The 11,064-nt window shown below is 49.1% G+C and overlaps 5 protein-coding genes across 5 annotated transcripts; 4 read left to right on the top strand and 1 right to left on the bottom strand.

Annotated features, from left to right (window-relative positions):
- Positions 1-791: 791 nt before the first annotated feature.
- Positions 792-1,571, top strand: J4E79_008607 (uncharacterized protein; the record flags this gene model as incomplete). Its single annotated transcript, XM_049357462.1, has 1 exon — positions 792-1,571. The coding sequence occupies one exon, from the start codon at positions 792-794 to the stop codon at positions 1,569-1,571; it is 780 nt and encodes a 259-aa protein (XP_049207933.1).
- Positions 1,572-1,825: 254 nt separating this feature from the next.
- On the bottom strand, positions 1,826-2,950 carry J4E79_008608 (uncharacterized protein; the record flags this gene model as incomplete). Its single annotated transcript, XM_049357463.1, has 1 exon — positions 1,826-2,950. One exon carries the CDS (start codon positions 2,948-2,950, stop codon positions 1,826-1,828), a length of 1,125 nt encoding a protein of 374 aa, XP_049207934.1.
- A 1,054-nt stretch (positions 2,951-4,004) lies between these two features.
- Positions 4,005-6,216, top strand: J4E79_008609 (uncharacterized protein; the record flags this gene model as incomplete). The annotated part of the gene is made up of 3 exons (XM_049357464.1): positions 4,005-4,340; positions 4,393-5,761; positions 5,813-6,216. The coding sequence occupies 3 exons, from the start codon at positions 4,005-4,007 to the stop codon at positions 6,214-6,216; spliced, it is 2,109 nt and encodes a 702-aa protein (XP_049207935.1).
- A 381-nt stretch (positions 6,217-6,597) lies between these two features.
- Positions 6,598-7,677, top strand: J4E79_008610 (uncharacterized protein; the record flags this gene model as incomplete). The annotated part of the gene is made up of 3 exons (XM_049357465.1): positions 6,598-7,006; positions 7,057-7,495; positions 7,551-7,677. The coding sequence occupies 3 exons, from the start codon at positions 6,598-6,600 to the stop codon at positions 7,675-7,677; spliced, it is 975 nt and encodes a 324-aa protein (XP_049207936.1).
- Positions 7,678-8,325: 648 nt separating this feature from the next.
- On the top strand, positions 8,326-9,978 carry J4E79_008611 (uncharacterized protein; the record flags this gene model as incomplete). Its single annotated transcript, XM_049357466.1, has 1 exon — positions 8,326-9,978. One exon carries the CDS (start codon positions 8,326-8,328, stop codon positions 9,976-9,978), a length of 1,653 nt encoding a protein of 550 aa, XP_049207937.1.
- Positions 9,979-11,064: the final 1,086 nt, after the last annotated feature.

Consider the following 11,064-nt stretch of genomic DNA (forward strand, 5'->3'; position numbering starts at 1 on the left):
TATAGAATGCGGGAGGTGTAGTTAGCTTGTCGTCTCTAGGTCGCCTCTAGGTTATCGCAGTACTGTAGGATAGCGATGCTGAACTATAGGCTTTAAATTCTGCGCACACAGCGATAAGTTAAAGGGGGGAGTATATAAAGCGCACTGCAGTGTCTTCGTTGCTTCTACAACACACACATTATGCTGCTTACACTCTTCTCCTTCGCGATAGTAATTATCCTTACAATTATCTACCTTAACGTCTACGCTCGCCTAGCCTACCCTACAACCTCGCGTCTCGCTAGCGAGCTTATCACAAGGACACTTAGTGTCTATTAGCAACCTTGCCTATTACCCTTAGCTTAAAAGATGCAAAATACAAAGTTGTACTTGCTCTTCCTAAGCACTTAGATAGGTATGTGCGATGCTTATTTATTAGATGTGCTGCTTACTTATGTAGGGATAACTTTAGCAGCTAGAGCCTTCCTTCTAGCTAAGAGATTAGCTATATAAGGCCTGCTCCTTCGCCTTTAACAACACGCCTACGTACCTACTCTAGCAGAGACTGCCTTTATAGGCTAGATTAGCTTTTGTAGCAACAACAAACAACATGCAAGAACTAATATTATCCTTGCACCTTACGGTCTGCGAGTCTTAATACAGTATAAGGTTTAAGCTACTTAGGCTGTCTTAAGACAGCAGAAACTAGCATGTAGAAGGTGACATTACTTAGCATAGAAACTAGAATTAAGCAATAAATTGTATTTTAGAACAAATTTAACGTATTTGATCGTATAGGGCCGAAGCGCGCAATGCCTGAGTTTCTTAGAGTCGACAGGGCCCGATTCACAGACCCGGCAGGACTCCCTTGGGCGTACTTTTCCCGATTCGTGTCACGACTACCCTCCCGCAATTACCACCGCGACACCTACTGCTATTCTACAGCGGTATGGATGTATCTCAAGCGCAACCACATCACTTTCGAAAACCAAGTTGTCAGCCCTTTCTATTTCCAGCAGGCGCAGCAGGCATTTGACGAGGCGGAAACCGAGTCGCAGGAGGTATCGGCAGATGACAGAGACGACAAGCATCGAAAGACATTGGTGCAGCAAGTGCACGCCGCGATGGTACTCGTCCAGAAGCAGAACGCTGATGACCACACGGAAAAAGAGCTTGGTTACCGGCTGAAGAACGCGACCAATTTGTACTTGCAGGTCCACGAGAACGACATTCGCTACAGATCTGGTATTCGGGATGACGATGTTCTCAAAGAGATGCTGAAGGACATTCCTAGTGTGCTTGCTTTGAGGATTGTCGACGAGCCCGCCGAGGCAGTGGCTGAGTGGTGGAATGACAAGGGCCAGTACAGTGAACTCGACGTCATCCCGTTGACCATGTGGTCCGCCTTCGCACAGGTGCACCGAGTGGTGGAAGATCGTGTGCAAAGGGCGCGGCTGTTGGTTGTTGGCAAAACCCACCAATCCGCAACATTCACGGCTGTTGCTCAGGTCTACCAGAAGTCGGAGCTGAACCTCAAGCCGCTTTTCAAGGCAGGCAACAAAGCGGATGACCCCATTTCTCTTGATGACTAGATAGAGATGGCGACGTGGAGGAGATTACTGGGAACTATCATGGAAGCGTCCTCACTGAGTACAGATTACCGTGGAGGAGAACTGGTTGGGAACTATCTTGGAAGCGCCTTCATTAGGTGCAGATTACCGTGGAGGAGATACCTGACTGGGGGACCATCACGGGCATTATTCAGGGCAGATTACCGTAGCAGAAAATACATGAACACATTTCTGCGTTTACTCGAATATACTATAGCATGATCAATTTGCTGACGCTATTGGGTCTTGATTCGCACCAGGTCCAGCGTCATCAGCGTAGCCAACGCCGCATCATTCAGCGAAGCTGCTTTTTCTCCCGGCTGGGTCATTGCCTTACTGGCACCTGGGGTCTGCGCATCGGCGTGCCAGGCGATTGCGCGCTCCCAGTCATCCCAGCACAAGAGGTGGCAGTTGTCATCAAATGTTGGGGATCTTTGTCGCGCCCACATCACCGCCGTTGGCAGCAGCACAACCATTGCGCGCTGTTGAGGTACTGTCAGTCTCTGGAGCATGACCTGGCTCGTAAGCCAGATCGTGCTGGGCGTGTGATGGGAGGCGTGGTTGTCCTCTGCCGCGCCACTGACAGCCACCAAGCCGTCTCCTCCGCCGCTGTCCACCGACCCTGCTGGTGTTTGAGCAGCATCCTCGACCTGCTGACCCGGTCTGAACCTATCAAGCCAGGGCGTGAGCGCATTGCACAGTGGTGTCATCACTTCTGGGCCAAACGTGAGAGGTCCATCGTCAGCGCCAGGCGCCAATTCGTCCAGGCGCCGCTGCACTTCGTCCGTGGTAATCCTGGCTTGGCTGTCGACCCCGGGCATCAACCGATCTCGGTATCGGCGGAGCGCGTCGGGCAGCAGTTTGTATGTACGGTCGTCCGTGTCGAAGAGCTCAACGTGGCTGTCATCGATGAAGTTAAACATGAACAAGGCATGGTCCCGCAGCATCGATATGCCGGTCTGCGTCTCGCGCTCCGCAAGCTCCAGGTCTTCAGATTGGTGATAGCCAAGCATACGCGCGTTATCGAGACGGTAATGTATGTTGCTGGCCATCAGCAGGCTGCTGTTCAGTATCGATCTTATCTGGCTGACCGATACGAGCTTTAGGTACAGATAGTCGCTGTGGTAATCCCCTCCCGGTTTGTGATGTTCCGACATTAACCACCTGAGCTTTCTTGCGGCGACAGAGGTAGACTTGTAGGAGCTGATAGGGTCATCGTCTTTGTCGGCGCCGGTGTCCTCTTCCAGCTCGCTGGCGACGTCTGCATGGGGTAACAGGTAATCGGAGATGTCTGCGCCGGGGCGAGACAAGTTGGCATCGAGAGAATCGTCAACTCGAACGTCTGGAGTGTCGCTAGCCATTTTGTGACCCGAACGATCGTCTTTGGAAGGTCAGCGATGGTGGCGGCGCGAGGTTGAAAGAGTCAGAGGTAGAAGGGTGCCGGCCCAGATGAGTGTAAAGCTGACGAATGGAAGGATCTGATGGGACCTGACTACATAGATCAGTACTGACCCAGAAGCACCTACCCATCGTGTGGTCGCTCCTTCAACATCAGGAAGGAGCGTTCAGAGCATCCAGCACGTGGATACCCACTCCGGCAAGAGTTGCAACTCAGAGACTGCCATTACGCTCGACTTGGTCAAATACGAGGATCTACAAGCCATATGCGAAGAGATCAAACGGGCACGTTCGTGGTTGTCGATAGTGTCTCCTTCCGCAACTGAACTGCTAGCAGAACCGTACGGTTGAGAGCCAGACAACGTTGAAGCAGGCTCAGGGCGAGGGGAAGCTCTTTCCCGAAGGTGCCTGGAGGTTTTGCGATACCACCAGTCAGCGAGAAGGCTACTGCCACTCCATAAAAGGACAAACTTGTCTTATGGTTCAGTGCATGTTCTTTGTTGCATCGCGACCTCGGAGTTCGCAGCCCGCACAGTCGGACCTTCTTGTCCGACGATTGACGAGACTGCCGTACCTGCCCACTCAGCGCCCTGTCGCGTGGACCTACTGCATCGGGATTTTGCGACGACACGCACAGCTTCGATGAATAGACGATGGAAGAACAGTGCAGCGTCCAAAGATGGTAGCTGTCATGCATGCGGTGCATCGTGCCCAGAGGACAAGGTGCGTGGAGAAGTGGGGCAGACTAACCGTGAGAGGCGCGATAGTCCCGCGGCCTCTTCTTATCGTGTTGATAACAACGTTCAAGACTCTGAGTTGACAGATGGGAATAATACAATGCGTTAATGACTTGACTGATTCGCCAATAGGCCGTGATCCGATTCGAAGAAAGATATTTGAGATCGCGCTGCGATGCCGTTAGACCGTTGATCTGACTCCAGTATATAAGACCCCGCTGGACCCTGACAGCTTTGAGGGATCAACCTTATCCGACCACCCTCACAACCTATTCATACTATGGCACTCGACCGATTGAAGCAAGCAGCCTCGCACATTACGGGTGTTGGAGAGCCACCACACCCATTTGATCCTTTGAGCGAGTCGGAGATTGAACGCGCAGTCGCTATCATCCGGAAAGAGCACAGCGATGTGTTCTTCAACGCCATCATCTTGTTGGAGCCGCGTAAAGCGGAGATGATGAGCTGGGTGAAAGATCCCGAGCACACTCCACGACCACATCGAGTCGCTGATGTAGTCTGCATTGGTCGAGGCAGCAAAGTGTATGACGGACACGCAGATTTGACTGAAGGCAAGATCATCAGCTGGGCGCTGACTGATGATGTGCAGCCACTTGTACGTTAGAGAGTGTGTGAGTGCGTTTTACATCCTGCTGACTTGGATCTAGATTACAATGGAAGACCTGCAAATTGTCGAGACGATTGTGCGGAAAGACCCAAAGGTCATCGAACAATGCGGTCTGATTGGCATTCCACCAGAGGACATGCACAAAGTGTACTGCGATCCCTGGACGATTGGTTACGACGAGCGTTTTGGAACTAAAGTTCGTCTTCAGCAGGCGCTCATGTACTATCGCCCACACCCCGATGACTGCCAATACACGTATCCATTGGATTTCTGCCCAATCTACAACTCGGACACTCAAGAGATCATTCATATCGATGTCCCACCTGTTCGGCGACCACTCAACCAGGCCCCACCAAACAACTATCACGCGGCTGCGATTGAGGCTGAGGGTGGGTTCAAGACCGATCTGAAGCCCATCAACATAACACAGCCAGAAGGCGTCTCTTTTAAATTGGACGGCAGATACATCAGCTGGGCGAACTGGAAGTTCCACATTGGCTTCAACTACCGCGAAGGCTTGGTTCTGTCAAACATCACATTTGACGACAAGGGCACTGTTCGCGATACGTTCTGGCGCCTATCGCTCGCAGAGATGGTCGTACCTTATGGCAACCCAGAACACCCACATCAGCGTAAGCACGCTTTCGATCTGGGAGAATACGGTGGTGGCTACATGACCAACTCACTTAGCCTGGGCTGTGACTGCAAGGGCGCAATTCACTACATGGACGCTGCCTTTGTCAACCGCGCCGGACAGGCTACAACGATCAAGAATGCTATCTGCATTCATGAGGAAGATGCCGGTATCCTGTTCAAGCACACAGATTTCCGCGATGACAGTGTTACGGTTACTCGTGCTCGCAAACTTATCATCTCGCAAATCTTCACAGCTGCAAACTACGAGTACTGCGTATACTGGATCTTCCATCTTGACGGAACCATCCAGCTGGAGATCAAATTAACCGGTATCTTGAACACGTACGCGATGCTCCCAGGCGAAGATCTGAAGGGCTGGGGAACTGAGGTGTACCCTGGAGTGAACGCGCACAACCACCAACATCTCTTTTGCATGCGCATTGATCCCAACATTGATGGACCAGAGAACACCGTTTTCATGGTCGATGCGATGCGTGGCGAAGGCGAAGTTGGCAGTGCAGAGAACAAGTACGGCAACGCTTTCTACGCGAAGAAGACGAAGCTCAGCACCCCTGAGCAGGCGGCAACGGACTATAATGGCGGAACGAGCAGAACATGGGAGATGGCCAATACAAACAAGCTCAACCCATTTAGCAAGAAGCCAGCTTCCTACAAACTGGTCAGCAGGGAAGTGCCCGATCTACTACCCAAGCCTGGAAGTTTGGTATGGAAGCGCGCCGGTTTCGCAAGGCATGCGGTACATGTCACAAAATGTGAGTTTCACCAGAGAATTACGTACGAAGCCCTTGACTGACCTACAATAGACGACGACACACAACTCCACCCAGCAGGCCGTCACGTTCCGCAAACATCTGGCGAGCCATCCCAAGGCATACCCGCCTGGATCGAAGCCAACCCCAACGAGAACCTCGACAACACCGACGTCGTGCTATGGCACACATTCGGCATCACGCATTTCCCTTCACCGGAAGACTTTCCGATTATGCCTGCTGAGCCCATGACGCTGTTATTGCGACCACGCAACTTCTTCACACGTAATCCTTGTATGGATATTCCGCCTAGCTATTGCAGTGTTCCGAGTGGTGTTAAGCAGGGGAGTACGCTTGTGGATAAGTTGAGTCGTATGGCGTTTGGTGAGGAGAAGAAGCCTGAGAGTGCGGCGTCGGCGACTTGTTGCTCGGACCAGAAGTTTGGCGCGGGCGTATAAAAGAGGTGCGGCATGTATGTTTAGTGTGTTCATAATAGAGAGTTTTCTTCAGGGAAGTGATCATCAGAGCTTTCTACCTTTGTGAATGTGCCACCCAGGCAGACCATCGCGACATGCTGCATTGCTCACAGTGCTGGCCACGTGCGGTGACGTAGTCCCACGCGAGGTGTTCGCGGGTAGTAGCTCCGCAGGTGGGCCCAAGCTTCCACCGAGTCCGCATCCGACATCTTCTCCCCTCCACGATCATCGGTGCAGATTCCAGTAACGCACAGCAGCCGCGATGATATAGCACCGATATCGCAACGTCCCCAGCACCATCTTCATCCCACCGAGCCTGAGGATGTTCCTGCCGATTTGGACGGCCCACCATCCGAACCCGCAATGCCCCGCGCATTCCCACCCGTAGAGCAAAATGATAAAACCAAACGAGCAAACGTGCCTAGGAGCGCTCTATCAGCATCCCTGGTTGAGAGTGTAGCCGGGTTCAGCGCTGGCATTGTCTCTTGTCTCGCTGCCCATCCACTCGACTTGCTGAAGAACCGCCTCCAACTCAACACCACCAGTCGATCGCGACCTGGCGACTCTTATCGGATCCTACGAAACGTAATCAGAGATGAGGGAGGCGTACGCGCACTATACAGGGGACTATGGCCGAACCTTCTCGGCAACAGTCTGGGTTGGGGTCTATACTTCCTGTTCTATGGAAACCTGAAAGAATTGTTCCAGAGTAGGAGGCAGAAGGGCGAGCATCTGGGAAGTGCCGAGTTCTTTTCTGCGAGCATCATCGCTGGTATGTTTGGAGACACGGAACTCCTATGGGCATCGTTAACCATTTGCTAGGTCTCCTCACCGGTGCTTGCACGAATCCTATCTGGGTAGTGAAAACGCGCATGCTCGAGCGCGGCGCAAACCACCCTGCCGCATACAAGTCCATGAAGATTGGCCTCCAACACGTATACGAAACCCGAGGATTGAAGGGCCTTTGGGCAGGCTTCCTGCCTTCGTCGCTGGGTGTGCTGCACGGCGCCGTACAGTTCAGCATATACGAGAACATGAAGAAGAGAAGGGGGACGCATATCGGCGGGCAAGACAAGCTGAGCAATTGGGAATATGTGTATATGAGCGGTGGAAGCAAGCTGCTCGCTGGAGCTATCACGTACCCGTACCAACCTATACGCGCGCGGTTGCAGCAATACAACGCTGCACAGCAGTACAACGGGCTGCTGGACGTACTCAGGAAGACGTACCAGAACGAAGGGTTTCTGGCGTTTTACAAGGGGTAAGAAAGCACCTACGCTCTGCACACCAGTGGAAAACAATGCTAACCTTCACAGTGTCATCCCCAACACACTCCGAGTTATCCCGACCACTGTTGTTACGTTTCTGGTATACGAGAACACGAAACTATATCTACCGAAGATGTTTGCAGATGACGAGCAACTGAGTCATGACGAAGACTAGACACGAGAATATACGCACCCAGCTACCATACCGACCCGCGCTTTACTACACGATATTTACCGATATGAAGACAGACGTAGACGAATCAATATTACACTGTTAACGACCTCCATGCGAGATATATGAAGAAGCACCTCGACATACTCCGAAGTGAAGGCAGCCATTGCTCAGACGAATAGATTGCGGCCGGTGGAACACCAGTTGTCCGTCCTTCTGCGTTACGGGAATCAAGCTCAGCGTTTCGACTAGTGTTGCTCGGTGCTCAGACTATACTGATATCGGGCAGCTGGTGATTGACATTGCGCAGAAATTGGGTTGCGCCGTGATAGCAATCCCTACTATCAGGAGCCATCCACCTGCAGCCTCTGGAGTGAATCCGTGTGTAGTTGCCACTTCCCACAGTCTACCTGGCTCAGTATGAGCGATTCAATCAGTCTCTCTTAGGCTGCATGCGATGAATCACTTTTACACGTCAATCACAACCATTGGAAAAGCTCACCTTGGGATAGTGAATCTCAAATCATTTAACATCGAGCAAAGAATCGCCGGTGCTTCACCGCGAGAGCCATAACCAAAGTTCAACCGACACTCAGCCGCAACCAGTCTACAGTGTTTCCGCATCGAAGCTCTTCGCAACCACCAACAGCGATGGCCTCATCAGACAAGCTTCAGCGCAAGCCTTCCATACTCAGGATGGGCAGGAAGTCTCGGCCGGACCGTCTTACACCATCTACTAACATGCGCCCTTCGACTCCCACGTCATCGGAATCCCCTGTCTCTCAGCCTGAGCGGCGTCAGAATGGCTTTCGAAGATTCTTCGGCAGATCTCGCGAGCCAGAAGCACAGAATCGAGTGCTCACGCCACCATCGTCATCTCCAATAGCAGCAGCGTCTCCACTCATTATCTCGAGGTTCGCCAAAGCATTTGTAGACGCCCTGAACGTTACGCAGCTCTCCAATTTCCTCGTCTGGATACTATACTACGACGTCGTTGAGCTGCCGGAAACCCCAGAGGCTTGGTATGCACCAATCGACAATATGGACATGCGTGGGTGGGTTGCGCTGGGAGAGTTCCTGGCAAAGGCACAAGAGGCGGGTGATGGATATGGCTTCGATCTGATTGTGTTGGACTCCATCTGTGATCGAATTCGATTATCGCGTCCGACAGTCCACACGCTGTTGATCCGCTTCGCCGATCCAGAAAAGATGAAACACAGTATTCTCGCTGCAGAAGGAAGCAAACCACTTACGCATGATGCTACAACGATGGAAGCCTTCGAAACCGCACAGTCGAAGTTAGAAGACTTGCACAAGTTGGCAAACCATCTGAAGCCACAGAAAGGGTCACAGTACGAATCGTGGCAGACGATGATTCATGAACGCTTGCGTGCGTTTCTGGACATGGTAGTCGGCCCACGCATCGCTCATCTACGTACAGGCAAACCGCTTACAACAGTTGCAACATCAGAGCAACTCCCGAAGGAATTTACAGAAGGCATCAAGATGAACTATCTCTACGAAGCCATGCAACAGGAGCGCACTGTACCATTGGAGCGTTATGGTATTCGTCAAGGTCACAACAAACACGAACACCAGACTCTGCAATCGTCTTCATCTCCAGTGAACGACAACGAGGTCGAGCGATCACGAAACCATGCCATTGCGCTCATGGCCGAGAACCGTGAACTGCGTTCTGACATCGCTGTCCTGCTGCAGGACAAGGAGAGATTGATCAAAGCAAACGAGAAGTTGGCACAAAAGGCTTCTAAACTCGGTCGCCTACAGCCTGCAGGTTACATCCGTTCGCCTCCCTACGATGACTGGCCCGAAGACACATCAGGCAAGGAGAAGGTTAACGGCGAACAACCAATCACTTCACAAATCCCACTGCGCCCAACCCGTCCTCGTTCGGTCTCTACCGGCGATATCGAAGCCCTCGCTACAGCCCTCGAACAAGGCCTCACCATCACCACGCACCACCGCCAGAGCTCTGAGATCCTAGCTCAAAAATACGACGACGTGTTCTCCAGCTTACATTCTTCTCCCTTACCAACCCTCCGCCTCTCGGCACTCCCAGCACCATTGACGCCTTCGCCTTCATCATTCAACGGCAGTACGACTAGACCGATGACGCTGGGGAATGCGCCAAGGAGTGGCAGGCGTAGTGGCATGATCTTCGATGGAAACAAGATGGGTTACTTGGCTGGAGGAGGAACGCCAACAGCAGAGGACAGCGACGATGGGTATGTACCTGTCACACCAACACGGGAGGGGAGCAAGAGGTTTGATCTGCTGGAGTAGGTATAGGTAATCACGAGAGTGGTCGTTCCTTCGCGTTCGGCCTACATAAGACACATATTTGCCTAAACATTTGCCTAAATATAGATTCTATTACTTAATAGCTACTACTATCTCTAAACTTTTACTTTATTAATACTTTTAAGCTATAACTATAAATAATACTATTAATATATTTTACTTATATTTTAAGCTAAAAGTAAGTACTACTAAAGTACTAAGTTTTTTATATTATTAGTATAAAGCTAGCTTATAAAAAATAGTAAAGTAAATTATTTATAACTTATTTTTTAAAGTTTACTTATAGTTATACTATATAAGTCTTACTTATATAGTTAGCTAGATTCTAAATTAATAGTACTTTTATATACTTTACGCTTAAAAAAGATATATACTATTTTTTACTAATAGATAGTATTTTAACTAATATTATAGTTTTATCTATACTTACTTAATTATATTATTATATAACTAGTCTAGTTTAATTAAATTAAACTAGCGCTAGCTTTAGAATATAAAAGTTTTTATACTTTTATATTCTACTTAATAGCTTATATTCTATTATATACTTATTTAATTATATCTTTTATATTATATAAACTTTTTTTTAAAATAAGCTAACTTTTATATATAAATTATATTCTAGTTATAAAGTAATATAGACTAATATATTTAGCGCGTAATACTAATAGATTACTATAGCTTATCTAAGTAAAGTATATAATACTAACTAGTTATAGTAGCTCTATATTCTATATCTTTATATTACTAATAATATAGTTTAGAATACTATTAAAAGTAGCTCTACTAGTAGTAATAGTAGTAAGCTTACTAATTCTAATAATACTTAGACTTAGTAGTAGCTTAATAAAGACTTTAATAATAAGCTAAGTAACTTTAAAAGTAATTCTAATATTAGTAAAGCTAAAAAGGTCTAGCTATATAAAAAGTATAAGACTACTTTTACTAAATATTAATATACTTATAGAGTATGCTTTAAAGTAAATAATAAAGCTAATAATAATACTAATAATAGTAGTAATAAATAAAAGTATTACTATAACTCTAGATACTAGTCTTTTTAGATAG

The sequence above is a fragment of the Alternaria viburni genome (genome assembly GCF_023758015.1).
Source record: "Alternaria viburni strain BMP 2772 chromosome Unknown scaffold_21, whole genome shotgun sequence".
In the NCBI taxonomy this organism is placed as follows: Eukaryota; Fungi; Ascomycota; class Dothideomycetes; order Pleosporales; family Pleosporaceae; genus Alternaria; species Alternaria viburni.